Source organism: Phalangium opilio, unplaced genomic scaffold (genome assembly GCF_054372755.1).
Source record: "Phalangium opilio isolate 3A_F unplaced genomic scaffold, DU_Popi_V2 ptg000002l_1, whole genome shotgun sequence".
Classification (NCBI taxonomy): domain Eukaryota; kingdom Metazoa; phylum Arthropoda; class Arachnida; order Opiliones; family Phalangiidae; genus Phalangium; species Phalangium opilio.
In genome coordinates this window covers 11,510,239-11,526,590 of record NW_028324144.1, presented here as the reverse complement: position 1 = coordinate 11,526,590, position 16,352 = coordinate 11,510,239, and the positions used below count along the sequence as shown (strand labels likewise).

The 16,352-nt window shown below is 40.3% G+C and overlaps 1 protein-coding gene across 1 annotated transcript in view; it reads left to right on the top strand.

Moving 5' to 3' along the window:
* Nucleotides 1–15,294, top strand: part of LOC149719775 (ATP-binding cassette sub-family C member 1-like) — a 46,502-nt gene extending 31,208 nt beyond the window's left edge. Inside the window, exons 18-21 of the mRNA XM_089854193.1 lie at nt 9,934–10,133; nt 10,288–10,414; nt 14,190–14,959; nt 15,032–15,294. Of these exons, the coding sequence (XP_089710319.1) occupies nt 9,934–10,133; nt 10,288–10,414; nt 14,190–14,959; nt 15,032–15,143 (1,209 nt within the window). The 3' untranslated portion in view covers nt 15,144–15,294. The remainder of the gene's footprint in view (nt 1–9,933; nt 10,134–10,287; nt 10,415–14,189; nt 14,960–15,031) is intronic.
* Nucleotides 15,295–16,352: the final 1,058 nt, after the last annotated feature.

Here is a 16,352-nt window from a genome sequence, read left to right as displayed (position 1 = left end):
GTTAGGATACACGCGGCGATCGGCTAAGGTTAGGAATAACGTTTTGCCTCCCAATGGCAAGGCTTCCACCAAAGGTTCACTCAAATGGGGTTTTTCTTATACTTTACTGTGAGTCAATCGCCTTAGGCCCTACATATCGTAAATTCAATAACATTCTTAAAAAGGCATAAGCTGGAATTCAAACGTCAACAATAGCTATGTTCAAAATTATTTTAGGATTTATTTTTCTTAAAACAACTTAACTAGAATTAAGGTAAATTACTGAAGATTAAAATAATTTATATCAATTATATTAATATCATTATTTAAGAAAACCTTTTAATTTTGTCTCGACTCGGAGAGGTTTATTTTGGTTTCCCAATTTGTTACCTCTTCCAAAGGCGATGACGTCACGGTGAGGTATTACACAGGTCGTTTATTTGGGGTGTGTGTATGTGTTTAGGTCACCGCGTTCGCAGTTGGCAAATCGGAGCAAACGTGTTTGCAATATCCGGACCGATTTCGCAGTTCATAGAAAGCAATATTGGCTTCTAGTACATTATCATCGTTAGGGTTGAGATGTCGGCGGTGATCGACCAGGGTTACGAGAAACGTCTAGCTACCCAATGGCAGGCTTCCGCAACAGGGTCATTCAATATTGTGCTATTTCTTATGCCTTATCGACCAACTTATATAAAATAAATTTTTAAAGAGGCATACGCTTGAATTCAAACGTCAATAATAGCTATGTTTAAAATAACTTTAGGAATAAGGTTTCTTAAAACGACTTAACTTGAATTATGGTAAATTACTGACGATTAGGTTAATATCAATTTAATTATTTAAGAAAAGGCATTCGTGTGGGTAGATCGCCCTGCCGCCGTATTCTGCAGGCTTAGCCTTCCGCGTCCACTTGGATTATCGCCGCTTTTCGTTCCGTAGAAAACTGGATTCTGGCTTCTTATTGGCGGGTTAAGGTTCGAGGCGAAATTGGATTTTAGGCTGACATTGGATGTTTATGCGAGAAGGAAAGATTGTGGTTCGGATCAGTTACCTTTTCAATTGACACTGAACGTAGGGTGTAATGTCAGTAAACTCATTGGCAAAGGACAGTGCAATAGCCTTTAACCTCTATGTTTAGGTACTTTGCGCCGTTTACTTCGTGAACCTTCAAATAGCAGACTATTTTTCCCAATTCTCACATGTTTAGGGTTAGTGTACTGTATCTCGGTAACATGACCCTGGAATGGAAGTTTATTGAAGTATTGAATGCGTAACATAGCCGTTGGAGACCCTATATGCCTTTATCAAAGGGATATTCACATTCTCAGAAATTGAAGGCGTAACAGTTCTGATAAACATTCCAGTTCAATGGTAGAATGTATCATGACACCAAGTAAGAAGCTGTGAAAAACGATCGTAAAATCGTTTCAAGAGGTCAAAGAAGCCTTAAACAATAGATTTTCAGTTGCAATTCCCAGGTTTCACTTTTGTTTCATTTGTAATTTCTGTATAACCTGAATAACTACTGATTGTTTGTATCGAGTACCTCGAACGAACATCGATACAAGTACTCGAACGAATATCAATACAAGTACTCGTACCGAAAATCAGTTATACATATCGTGATGATTACCAATTACTCGACGAAAGGACACGCTCTATGGTATCACCTTGAATGAAGTGTATCTTGTTGATTGTGTTCAACTTATTTTGCCTTTTCAAATAACCATTTAACTAACGTAAAAACTGTTCCAGTTAGACGACACACCTCTTTATTAGGTGAACTTGCACTCTACTTTCACTTAAACCTAAGATGTTTTTGTTTGAAATGGTCATTTCGGCAAACGAAAAAGTCAAAAGAGAAGCCTCTTGTAATATGTCTGTTGCATATTCGGTTTCCATCAGTTCTATTCATACTTTCTAACTAACGTTGAAATTAAAATTATAACAAATTTACACACAACGATATTTCATAACATATAGCTTTATTTTCACCAGTTTTATGAATAAAAGTTATCGCTACTCTAATGACAAGAGACTAAATTCTTACCTTTGTCATATAATTGCTTATTTACAACATTGTAAATGCAAATGTACCTTTAAACAGCGTCTCTTATATTTTATACATAGAGGATGATGTTAGTTCATTTGTGTAGACATAAAGTAGCGGCAAATCCTGTATATAAAGTGTTGTGAATGTAATTTTAATGGGTATGCCCTCACATAGAGGGCGCTAAAAACACGTCTCATAGAGGGGACGGGGAGCCATAAGGAGAGAGCTTCACTCTTCTCCGGGACTCTAGACAGGACAGTAATGCTTTAAGAATTTAAGTACAATGTAACATCAATCATTTCAGTATCAATAATAAATATCAGTATTAGTTATCAATTATGTGTCTCCAATAATTATAACAACATACGTAACAAATGGCGACGGAGATGGGATTCGAACCCACGCGGGCAATGCCCAATGGATTAGCATTCCGTCATTCACGACTGAAAGAGTTAGCGAGTTACACGAGGAGCGGAGCCTAAGAAGAGTCACCCTATAGCAAGAGCTCCTTTGGACAAAGATAGGAAAAACAGGCAAGAAGACAGAGAGAACAAACACCTTCTACTTCGAGAGCCGAGGCTTAACAAAGCGTGGCCACATTCCTACGGAACAAACAACCTCAGAAGACAGAGAGAACAAACACCTTCTACTTCGAGCGCCGAGGCTTAACGAGACGTGGCTATAGAACAACTACCTGCGGAAAACACACCTCAGGAGGGGAAACCTTAGAAAAAGCTAAGTCAAACAACAATAATAACTTCTTATATGAAAATATGTCAGCTGAATCGGACGAAGAGCGACCCCAGAGAAGGAGGGGAACAAACCCGCCGTTCTTTGATAGCAAACGAGAAAACGGGTCTCAATACTCGTTGAGACTACGTTCCTTTTTCTTAGTAAATGAAGTTAAGGATGATAGAAAGGCCCCGTACTTGTTTACAATATTGGGCACAGAGGAACTCGCTCTTCTAACGAATCTATTTCTGCCTGCTGATATTCAAACAATAGCTTATGACGAGCTAGTGAAGAAATTAGACAAGCATTTCAACCCCACGCCCTGCAAATGCGTGGAAAGATTCACGTTCGCTAATCGGAGAAGACACCCAGGCGAATCAATTGCAACATACATGGCCGAATTGCGTAGGCTAACTCGTTATTGCAAATTCACAGGAGCACAGCTGAGTGAGCGGTTATTGGAACAACTCGTCATCGGTATCAACGATATCCCGATGCAGAGTAAAATCTTTGAAGAGTGTGAAAAGGACGAAAATGTCACTCTGGATACCATAATAAAAGCGATCCAGGGTATGGAGACTGCAACTCCCAATACCCACGAGGTAAAGCGGCAACATGGGCAGAACCCCAACGGCATCGTCAACGAAGGCGTCAATGCCATAGGCGCCCAAAGCTCGCATGTTTACAAACACACAACTCGTGGGCGCCCATTCACTTCTAATAAGCATAAACAGGTTCCGCAACAACCTGAAGAGTCCACACAGCAACAGCAGAAATGCGTCAGATGTGCCAGACAAGGCCATCTCCCTAAAGATTGTCCTTATATCAACAGTGTATGCTATAACTGTAAGAAGAAAGGACAGTTGTCAGCCGCATGCCTGGCTAAGGACTTACCACAGCTGCAAGCCCCAAATAGGGCGAGAAAGGAAAAGGGTCGATCTGCCAGATCTCATAATCATATCCAAGAATCAAGCACTCAACCATCCACCCTTGGGGAGTATGATTACCCGGTCTACAGCATCGGGGAAAGTTCCACTAACATGGTCACAACCTTCACACAAGACGACTATATAGTACCTCCGGCGGAAGTAATAGAATTTATGGTAAATGAGACGAGTATACCTTTTGACTTGGATAGCGGTTCAGGTCACTCGATGATCACCCAAACCTGGTTTGAAAAACTCAAGTACAAGCCTGAAATATCACCCTTTGAAAGGGCACCGTTACAAGCGTACACTGGACATCCTCTCCAGGTCGTGGAGCAGACCAAGTTAAAGGTTAAATACAAGGATAAAGTAGCAGACCTCCCAATCCTGGTAGTCAAAGGCCAAGGACCGAACTTATGCTGTAGGACGTGGCTTTATTCGCCGCTGAATATTCTCCCATCGATTTATGAGTCATCAAAAGTGAGCAATCTCACAGAGATTGAGGACCACAGGAGCAACTCCCGCCTACAGAATATTCTGGACAAGCATGCAGACCTGTTTACCTCAGGGTTGGGCAAACTCAAGGGAGTTAAAGTTCATCTGCATTTAAAGGAAAATGCTGTTCCCAAATACTGCAAAGCACGAACGGTCCCTTACGCATTAAAAGAAGCAGTGGAGGAGGAACTCCAGAGGATGGTGGACGCGGACATACTAGAGCCAGTATCATTCTCAGCCTTTGCCTCCCCCATCGTTCCGGTCAAGAAGCCTCAAAAGGTTAACAAAGAAAAGCCCCAAGAAGATAGGAAGCATTCAATACGCATCTGCGGGGTTTTCAAGATGACGGTTAACCCTAACTTAGATACGGAAATATACCCCCTTCCTCGGGCAGAAGAAATCTTCTCAAAACTAGCAGGATGCAGGTACTTTACGAGACTTGATCTAAAGGACGCGTATAACCAACTGGAACTAGACGACGCGTCTCAAGAATTTACCGTAATTACCACGTCGAAGGGTTTATTCAAGTATAAACGTCTACCCCAGGGGATATCTTCATCCTCAGCTATTTTCCAACGTCATATGGAAGATCTTCTGAGAGATCACACGGCGGTTTTGCCCTTCCAAGACGATATCTTGCTAGGGGGGCGCACGGAGAATGATCATCTCAAATGCTTGGATGAAGTACTAACAACCCTAAGAACAAATGGACTCAAATTGAAACTGGAGAAGTGCAAATTCATGCAGCAGTCAGCACCAAGTGGATTTTTGGGCCACCATCTCGACGCCGAGGGCTTACACCCCCAAGAGCCAAAAATGCAGGCCATCATGGAAGCGCCAGAACCCAAGACTGTCGAACAGCTACGCTCATTCTTGGGTTTACTGAATTACTACACTCGATTTCTCAATAACAACGCTACCAAACTTGAGCCACTACACCAGCTCCTACATAAAAATGTTCGTTGGGTTTGGTCAACTTCTCAGAGAAGTGCATTTGCGGATGCTAAAAGATCGATCAAAGAATCAAACCTGCTAGTCCACTACGACAGCAAAAAGAAAATTAGCTTAGCAACTGACGCCTCACCTGTAGGACTAGGTGCCGTCATTTCCCACCTCTCGAAGGACGGAATTGACCAACCAATAGCATTCGCCTCCCGCAGCCTCACTCAAGCGGAGCGAAACTATTCTCAGTTGGAGAAGGAGGCCTTAGGAATCGTATTTGGAGTCACTAAGTTCCGCGATTACCTGTATGGCACGAAATTCCTTCTACTTACGGATCATCAGCCGTTGGTATCATTACTGGGGGCAGGACGACAGATCCCACCTATGGCGGCAGCCCGTATTCAGCGCTGGGCTTTGCTACTGTCTGCTTATAGTTACGACCTCCAATTCCGTAAAGGATCCCTTAACAGAAACGCCGATGGGCTAAGTAGATTGCCACTACCAACGCCAGCCATCAATACTCCTGTACCTATGGAGTACGTGTTGCTCTTAACCGAAATGGACCGCGGACCTTTAAATGCCGCGCAGCTCGGCAAAGCAACCACCGAGGACCCACTTTTACAGACAGTATCCAAACACATGAGGGAGGGCTGGCCGCACAAGATACCAAAGCCTTTAGAACCGTACTTTCGTCTGCGGCAAGAACTATCTAGTGTCAATGACATACTACTACGAGGCAACAGAGTAATAATCCCAATCTCTGGTCAACATCAAATACTAGATGAGTTGCACAGCACCCATCAGGGCATAGTGGCCATGAAATGTACGGCGAGATCAAAACTGTGGTGGCCGGGAATTGATTCCCAAATAGAAGAAGTTGCGCAAACTTGCGCAATATGTCAAAACGCCGCACCCATGCCAAAGGCAGAGTACCAGCAATGGCCCCAAACGATTAAACCTTGGCAAAGGGTACATGCGGACTTCGCCGGCCCTATAGAAGGGAAATACATTTTGGTGATAATCGACGCTTAAAGCAAGTGGATCGAATTGGAAGTGACAACAACCACATCAACGGAAGCCGTAATTCGCACATTACGACAGCATATAGCCCGCTATGGCATCATGCCCACGCTCGTAACAGATAACGGTACTTGTTTTACCAGCGCCAGCTTTAAGGAATTCGTCACATTGAATGGAATACACCATCTCACGACAGCGCCGTACCACCCAGCAAGTAACGGCCAAGCCGAAAGAACGGTACGAACTGTCAAGGAGACTTTGAAGAAAATAAGCCGCGATCCAAAGGAGGCAGCCGATGCGTTAAGCCAAGGATTACAGACCTTTGTCAATGGGCCTCTAGAAACTCGTATCGCAAGATTACTCCTAAACTATCGGAGAACTCCGACAGCATCAGGAAAGTCTCCGGCCGAGCTCATGCTGGGTCGGAAAATTATGTCTCGCTTGGATTTGATCCATCCTAAGAATGCACCGCCACCTAAGGAAACCACGCCACACAGCGACTACGGGCTTCAAGATCCGATCTACGTCCGCAACTTTGGAAGAGGAAAGAAGTGGGTGGAAGGAATTATCCAAAATACAATAGGTCAAACCATGTTCGAGGTTACCACAAGTCTAGGAACAGTCAGACGCCACAGGAACCAAATCCGCCGACGACTAAAACCACCTAGCACAGAACCAATCACGATCAACGACACAGTCCGTGTTCCTGATATACCCTCATTAAGGTTCACAGAGCTTCCAACGCTATCACACCATACACCTGAAATACTCAATGCAACCCCAAGGGAAAAAGGTGTAGAACGAAAAAAAAACATCTCCTTCTGTAGAGCCACAGCCGGAGGATACATCGCTTTCGGTAGAACCACAGCCGGAAGATACATCGCGTGCGGTAGACTCTTCATTGGAAGAACCACCAAATTCGGAAGATTCATCAGGGAACCCTACACTTAAAAAGGTATCTACCGACCACAACCATCCCAAGCGGATCTTGCCAGCACGCAACCGAAGACCGCATGCTCGCTATCGAAGTGACGACGCATGAACAGTAGTGACATTAAAAACAACAAACCAAAAACAATTAATTTCAAAGTTCGCGTGTTATGCAAAAAAAACATTTTGGGGGAAGGTATTGTTGTGAATGTAATTTTAATGGGTATGCCCTCACATAGAGGGCGCTAAAAACACGTCTCATAGAGGGGACGGGGAGCCATAAGGAGAGAGCTTCACTCTTCTCCGGGACTCTAGACAGGACAGTAATGCTTTAAGAATTTAAGTACAATGTAACATCAATCATTTCAGTATCAATAATAAATATCAGTATTAGTTATCAATTATGTGTCTCCAATAATTATAACAACATACGTAACATAAAGAAATAAATGTGGTGTAGCATTAAACATTTACTATATTTTGAAAGATTTTCTAAATTTGATTATAGCAATTTAAAAATGGCATTAAAGATTGAAGCGTGGACGTCATCAATATTGACTGAAGTCAAAATCTATTGTCTCTAAAATTTATCCTTAACTTAAAACCGAAACTGTCATTTATACCAGTGTTTTTATCCAAAATCTGTAGCACATCAAAGACTCATTCGCATTAATATTGTTAGACACTTCCGTAACCAAATTTACCAGTTGAACGTACTGCAATATTTACTTTTCAACCCATCTATCATAAACCTTTTCTTAGAGTGGTGCTTTTCTTATATAACACGTACAGTTCATGGTACACTATACACCCGGATAGTCGATGGTGACAGTTTGAAAGTTTATACTCTCACTACCCTTGAGTGAACCAAATTCAGCAGCATCAGTAGGATATCATATTCACGTTACAATTCTCATTCTTGTGATTATGAGAATTGAATGGCTTTAAAAATGGACAGTTGGCTCATTCAATGCTCATGTTATTTACTAACGACGCAGAACGATTAATTAAGTCACATTAACCTTACATTACACCCAAGCCTTGGTGGAAATAATTTTCGATCACGAGCTTAAACGCCTTACACTATAAAGGACCGTTTACTTTTATTAAACTATATTGACATTGATAACCAAAGTCGGTAATGCAATTTCGCCTCGAAACCTAAACCACCAATAAGAAGCCAGAATCCAGTTCTCTACAGACCAATGAGCGACGATAATCCAAGTGGGTGCAGAAGGCTAAGCTTGCAGAATACGGCGGCCGGTATCTTCCCATTGCGCAGAATTCCTTTAGACCGAATCCCGCCAATGTTTTTAATGAATTTAGCCCAACCGCGGGTTTGGTATTTACAATTCGAACGACGCTATTTGTCGAATTTAGCGACCCCAAAAATGCTAGCGTTTTCAATACATTTTTACTGCCTGGGAAACTCCACTATTTGACGACTATGCAACAAAATGATAATACAAAGCACCGTGTGTTCTAAATATATAATATAATATAATTGTATAGAGAAAAAGTAAAAATTTAACTTGGATATTTGAGCATGGGTTAAGCATTAAACAAAACGCTTTCATCCAATGAATCGTTCTTGTTCAAAACCAGGTTAGGTTAGGTTGGGTTTGGTTAGGTTAGGTTAGTAATATTTTATAAACCGTTTAACAATGTTACGCCTTGTCAAAAATATTGATATTTATCTTCATTGATTTCTCAAATAATATGCCTTTTCCAAAAAGGTACTGTTAGGTATATAGGGTTAGGTTTGGTTTGGTTAGGAGGGCGTCTCTTCCTCTTTTGAGCGGTTATACACTCAAGTACAGTGAAACGGCTGGCTTAAAGTATTTTCATGATAAATATAACATAAAATTATAAATCAATATTAGCAATTGGTTTTATTACGTCATATTTTGCTGATTTATTACTATTTTGTTCTTATAATCCTTAGTTTTAAAATAATAATTTAGAATATGTTGGGATCTAGTGCTCATTTTACGTAGGCCTTAAATTATTTTAAGTTAATTTAATTTTTTCTTTCTTTTATTTATTTAAATTCCATCGGGAAAAATGACCGAATCATAAATCCGCCAAAGTGCGGGTTTTTCGGTGCAATTGGATTGTCCCATTGGACAGAATCGTAAATCCGCCAAAGTGCGGGTTTTTCGGTTGATTTTAATTCCGCGCAATGGTACTGAATCGAGTCAGAGAGATTTACCAAAGGTTCACGCAATTGCGCCAATTCTTATCGCTTATCGAGAATTGCCCAACTTATACATTAGAAGAAAGGGTTTATATTCGGATTTAAATAAGTTTAAAAAGGGTTTAGCAAACAGCATAAACTTCTTTGAGATTAAAAAAGAAGAAAAAGGGTCTTATTTGGATTTTGAAAAACATATTACGTATGTACTGAATACAAACTCTTTTACTTTTGAAAAAAGAACCTTTGATGGTAATGCTGCGATTTTAAAAACCATTTAGTTCCCGAAAATGTTTTTTGAAAAATTTAATTAACCAATTTAAAATACTATCAATAAAATGATAAGAAAATAATTTATAGATTCCCTATATGTATGAAACGTATTTTCATATCACAGCATTTGATTATACATCCCTTTTAGAAGAGCGAAAGAGGCATTAGCGCTATATGAGATAGCGCCACAAAAAACTTCCCCCACGAAAATCAAGAAACTACAAGTCTTTGAAATATCGAGTCTCTTAAAGTGTTTTGGCACTATTATCTTTTACTACAAAATGCTGTAGAAGGCACACGCGTCTTACCCAGCTTCTCCGGCGTGCTAGTGCCCACTCCTGTTGGATTTACTTCTGGAATTTAAGATTCCCCCGTATCCTTCGCAGCGTTTTTTGATGTCGAGCAATCGTCAATTCAAGCGGATATCAAGCTTGAGAAATTCCTTTTTGTTTTCGTACGTGGAAGGATCTGTTGCTGGCAGCAATGTCATCAGAGCGTGTGACGCCGGAGAGAACTTCGAGGGACACTTCCTGAAATTGATCGACGAATGCACTGCCGCTAACTACATGATGAACATGGCGCAAAGGTAGTTTTGTAATTGCGACTTTAGAGTCTTGCTTCATCAGCTAGTTTTTAAATTTGGAGCGAAAGCGTTGAAAAGCGTTGATAATACAATGAAAAGCGGGCATTTCTAGTCGCTACTAATTTCGCCCATTGAGTAAAATGCAATTTCTTTCCAGATGGCTGACCGTACGCTACAATATCTTGGGCAATTTCTTGATGTTTTGCACCGCATTTTTTGTAGTTTTGAGCAAAGGGACTCTACCAGCTGATTTTGTAGGATTCATCTTGGCTAATGCCGATCGGGTGAGTGCCACCATAACAACCTAGATACAACAAGGGCAGCGGCCGCTTGTCTAGAGCTAAGGGACATTGATGGGGGAGGAAAGTATTTTTCCCCATAGATGGGGCTCTTTTGGAAAAAATATTCGCGCGAAAATTTCAAATGCCAGCACTGTCTGTTCTTTCATTTTCCTTTTAAATGTTTCTGGAGCTAGGAATGAATATTTTATAAGGTTAATTCTTCAATGGTTTCGTATTTAATTTTTTGAAAGCTCCACATTCGTCAGTAACGTCTTTAGCATGGTTGTTTAATAGTGGCCTCAAAAACTTTTCAAATAATATTTTTGGAAATATATCATCACCACATTTACATAGTAATATTACACAATATATAGTTTATATAATATATAAGCCTTGGTCTAAAAAATTAGACTATTACCAGGAGAAGATGACAAAGGAGTCTCGGACGCTGGCTTCCATAATGTAGAGGGCAATGGGATCCGCGATTAACGTGATACTCTCAATGTTTTCCGACTAGTACAAGATGAGGGTAGTTTTAGGTAAAAAAATGTGCTTAAAATTATGTGTAAATAACTCGATTTAAAGCGTTTAAAATTAAGAAAAGTATGTTAGATATTTTGAAATTCAAACTAGCCCCGAAATACTGCCCAACTTGTTTTCCGCGTAGTGACGTTGCTAATGGGACTTTGATTCGTTGGTTGTTTGGAAATAGGTGAATGCAGGGAGTTCTAGAACACCTTCTCTGGGGAAGCGGCGCATATTTGAGAAAACCTTTGTAAACATAATTCTGATTTTTCATGTTTATTATTCTTTGTTCTCTTAACTCTTGGTTACGTTGTAGAGTAAGGATGATCGCGATTTGTCAAAATTGTTACAGGTAATGTCCAAAAGACCACATTTTTAGGCTATTTTTGCAAAGGCTTAGCTTCCATGTATAATATTGGTATTGCTTTATTTTAGCCAAATGGCCATAATCTAAGCTTTAACATTTTTTTTTTTGTAATTACACATAGTAAAATTATTACTTTGAATTATTCCTTCATAACTTTCAAAGCATCCGTATCGAAATGAAAAATATTAATTTGGCGAAAATGCAGAATAGTATGAAAACTACTTTTAGGAGTAAATCTACTGTACCTCCGAGGGAGAGGAGGGTCGCGGTAGTAATTTAGTTTTTTCGCTCGTGTTTTTGCCAAACGACTGTAGAGGGAGCAGTGATCAGAGCGGTGCCGAAAACTAATACTTTTTAAAAATATTTAAAAATAGTTAAGTTATTAAAACTATCAATATATATATTTTTGAAAACGTAATTTTAGGTTCTGATTTAAAAAAATTAAAGCAGGGATAGATTTATTTTTAAGACGGAATGGACAACGTTTGGCCTTTACTTCAGTCCGACTCATGGCCAAGTATCGAGCCTCTTCCTTCAACACGTAAAAATTAAATTATCTTATTGGCTCACTAAAACTACGTGTTGGTGACGTTGCTGACAAGCAGGGCCAAAAATACGTAATTCCTGTTTACCTCTGTCGCTATGACTACGACCCCTCTTGCGTTGGACCACGGCTAACTTAGTTCATGATCTAAGTTGGCCGTGGTTGTACAGATAAGCGTCTTCACCGGGGTTCAAAATGGAGCCGTCTAAAAGTGAGGGTCCGGAAATTATTCGGGAATTGTTTTTAATAGCAATTAAGAAGATAGTGAATTTGGTGCCGGGATAGTGAATTTGGTGCCGGTGTTTTGGATTTGGAGTACATCTGTAAGGGTGAAAAGTGTTCGCTAATTCTTTCTCAAGCCAATCATGTCTACTATCCTCATGATTTTGTAAACGAATTTGATGAAGTTAGCCAAGGCTTAGTGAATGGCCAGGAGTTTTGTGAGCTTAGTGTTTGGTTAAAACCTGTTCGTGTTGTAATATCTATGAAGACTTTTACTCAATTCTAACTCACTTTTAATTTTCTTGGGTCTTCCCCTTTTTATTCAGTTGCAAGCCCTATGTCTTGTGTAACTTCCATTTTTAAACAATGTTCTTTCAAAAATTACAATCCGAGCCCATTCCAGCTTGTCAGACGAAGGGGCAGCCGACGTTTATTTGTCCCGGATATACATACAACACCGTAACGAAAATAAGACCCGCCTCTTCTTTCATACCCCTCCGTCACGGGTAAGGGGGTCGTGGACTTGGACGCGCACCCGAATAACCCTGTTACCCATTCCGTCTTAAAAATATAAATCTATCCTTGATGAAAGCTTTTCAATAGTAGTCAAAAGATTGATTATATCCCTCTAACCAAAATCATTACACCAGTGCCACCTTTGGTAGGAAATTTAAAGGGACTGTAAAGAGGCATCGGCGGGTGGGTAAAAAAAATTTGAAATACGTCAGAGGCACGTGACCGAGGAGAGGCGTGGTTCAAAGAAGCTTAGTTCGTTTTATTTCGAAAACTACCACTTCATGGAATTGGCGCTGCAATCTCGCAAAAAACAAGGAGTAGATGCCCAGTTCCACTCCACGAGGAGTCTTTGCATCTTGGCAAGTTGGCATCATGTGATGTCTGTGATGTATTTCATATAAATTTTACCCACCCGCCGATGCCTTCTTTGCAGTCCCTTTAAGCTTTATTTTCCAACCAATAGCGTGGCTGCAAAGTCTCGAAAGGAGATTTGGGAAATCGCGTCTGGAGCCTCTTTTTTAAATAAAGTATCGTCTGTTTATAATTACTTTAATTAGCCCAGGATTAACGAATATTTATAGAGTTAAACAAGCTGCCCCAGCAGAAAGGACACTCGTGCTGGACATGTAAGATTATAAAAAAGTGAAACAATAGGGGCTAAAAAAGCAAGAATTAGGTAAAAATTTCTTTATTAGACGCCATACCTCCAGTTGTGAGAGTCTAATAAATATAAACAGTAGAACTCGCAACAGAATACAGACAACTTCTTCTAAAGACTTAAGCTATCCACTAGCACCAAGCCTAAACCACTGCACGCCACCATCCTTCAACCAAGGCACCATTGCGTGCTTCGGAGGAGGCGTAGTCTATGGGCACGTTCAGTAACGAAAATCTCAAGGAAATCGCTGTTTTCTTGATGTTTACTTGATGGGCTCGAGACGTCACAGTGACGTAAAACGTTGTTGTATGGAAAAGTGACATTTTGAAGTGAGCGCTGTTTTCGAAAATATAGTTGGGGAACTTGGGGAAACGTCTTACTGACCCTCAAAATGTCACAAAGCGCAAATGGCGCTATTCAATTATAAAAACGACCTCGCAAAAAACCCATTTTTTAAGAAAATTATGTCTATTTCAATGGTAGAAGTATTTTTGTAATGAAAACGAATACAATTACTATAGGAATAGCATTATTGGAATTTAATTTTTAAATCCCGCGCCAACCTTCGTGTGTCAAATGTTCAACAGTGAAGCGCTACGTCACGCCATCAAAAAAAAACCATATCGAATTATCGATTAGATGGTTTTTTTTTTATTGAGAAACTTCGTCTGCTTATATTTTGACTCCACCCACAAATTCTGTATATAGCGACTTCTAGAGATAGAAAATGTCATTCTTATCTCTATTTTCGTGGTTAAATATTTTTTTCCTAAATGCGCCAGTGGTAAAAAAGCAAAGTGGACAACAATGCGATATAACTCCCGATTTAGTGGAATTAAGTTTTAAAGTTAAGAATATAAATAAATGATGTTGAAGAAAAACTAGATACTTAAAAAAGAAACTTCAATTATTTGTATAATAAAAATTTAAAATTTTGATGCAACAGCTTCTGCAATATCTTAAAGTCTTTATTGGTACAACAACGGGTTTGGAATCAAATATAGTCTCTATAGAAAGAGTTGACGAATACTGCCATTTGGAGTCCGAGGCTGAGTGGGAGAAACCAGAATATCAACCACCTGTTGACTGGCCCCAACGAGGACAAATCATGTTCCAGGACTATAGCACCAGATACCGAGAAGGATTGGATTTCGTCTTAAAGGACATAGACATAAGGATCGAAGCTGGAGAGAAGGTGGGTGTGGTGGGGCGAACAGGCGCGGGAAAGTCGTCCCTGACGCTAGCGCTGTTCCGTCTCATAGAGGGGGTACGCGGTCAGATCGTCATAGACGGAGTGGAAGTAGAGGGATTGGGCTTGTCCGATTTGAGATCGCGGCTGACCATCATCCCGCAAGAGCCCGTCCTCTTCTCGGGCACACTCAGACTCAACCTCGATCCTTTTGAACAAAAAAATGACCAGCAACTGTGGGCCGCCCTCGAACACTCGCACCTGAAACCCTTCGTGGAGTTACTCGAGCAGGGACTGGATCACCCCGTGGCTGAAGGTGGACACAATCTGAGTGTCGGGCAACGTCAGTTGGTCTGTTTGGCTCGTGCTCTATTAAGGAACACCAAGATCTTGATCTTGGACGAAGCGACGGCCTCGGTTGACATGGACACTGACGATCTCATTCAAGAGACCATAAAAAAGGAGTTTACCAACTCTACCATCATCACCATCGCGCACAGAATGAACACCATCTTAGACTACGACAGGTTAGAATACCAAACTATTAAACAGCCTTACCAATGTCACTGCCTAATTTGATGTCTTTTAACTTTTTAAAGGGTGATGGTTCTCGATCAGGGCCGAATTGTGGAATTCGACTCACCATATTCTCTCTTGAGGAATGAACAATCAATGTTCTACGATTTGGCCAAAGATGCCAACATTATCTAAATTACCTTTAATTTAAGCACCTATGCCTTAATTTTAATGTGATACCCGAAGTTTTTTCTGGTAATACTTTGGAAGTTGAAGCTTTGTAGGGACATGCAAAGTTTTCCCTCTGCCTGACTAATGAATTAAAGTATACACAAGCCTTACCTCATCTTCTTATAATTTTTTTCAATATTAGCTTTACTATTTTTGAACAAGTTGGAAAAACAAAAATATTACCTCTCCGAGTCAAGAGTAGGCCTACTACTACAAACTTATTTACCTAGATATAGAATTATTTATCTTTTTTTTTTTTGAAGTAAAAATTTACGAATTATTAAAGCAGTATTCCAAGCATACCGAATAAACAGTAAAGCAGAACACATGTTACACCCAATAAAGATATGTCTTGACAGTCTTGTACACATGGAAAATAGTCAATGGGAAATAAAACATGAAATGAAGTGTATAACTTTAGGAGAGATATAACCTTTATGTGTTTGAAAAGGCCCAATTGTATACGCCTCAACTGTTAACCCTATATTCTCATAGCTACATTCAAAAGTGGTTTGCAGTATAAACACTATTGTCTTGTTTCACCTCAACGATATTCTTAGTTTGCCAACGATAAATATAACCAAAGCGGATTTCTGATCAGACGCAATGAAAGTCAATAGTATTGGTCCATTTGAGCGCCGCATAGTTCTCAAGAATCTCGCGGCGTTTTCCGCGGGAAAAATAAAATCACGTGATCGGCCGCCATTTACGGAGAGAGGAATTTTTTTTCGAATACCTAACTCGATCACGTCCGTGAGCGGGTGGGCCGTGGTTTTGGTAACTGATTATCGTCTGCTTCATAATTGAGAGAACTGCAGGGCACAATTATAAAATGGCAGCGTCCTAGCCTTATTCTTTAATTTTTTACTATATTTTGTTCCACGTTTAGAAATTGAGGTTTCCATTTTAATTAAATAGTATTGAAATAAGGCCAATTAAAGTTTCCGTGAACAAAAGTTAACCTTTAGGGATGTTCTGTGTCCAAATACGGAATGACTAGCAGCCGACGACAATCAGTCCAAAAAATACTAGGGAAATGTGTCTGGCAGCATTGCACCTCCGAAAATGGCGCTAGGTTTCGCCGCCGAAAATGAGCGACCGCCGTATCGGCGGCGTTACTTCAATATGGACCAGGACTATGCGCACCATAACAAGAACGAAAACTCCGAAGCG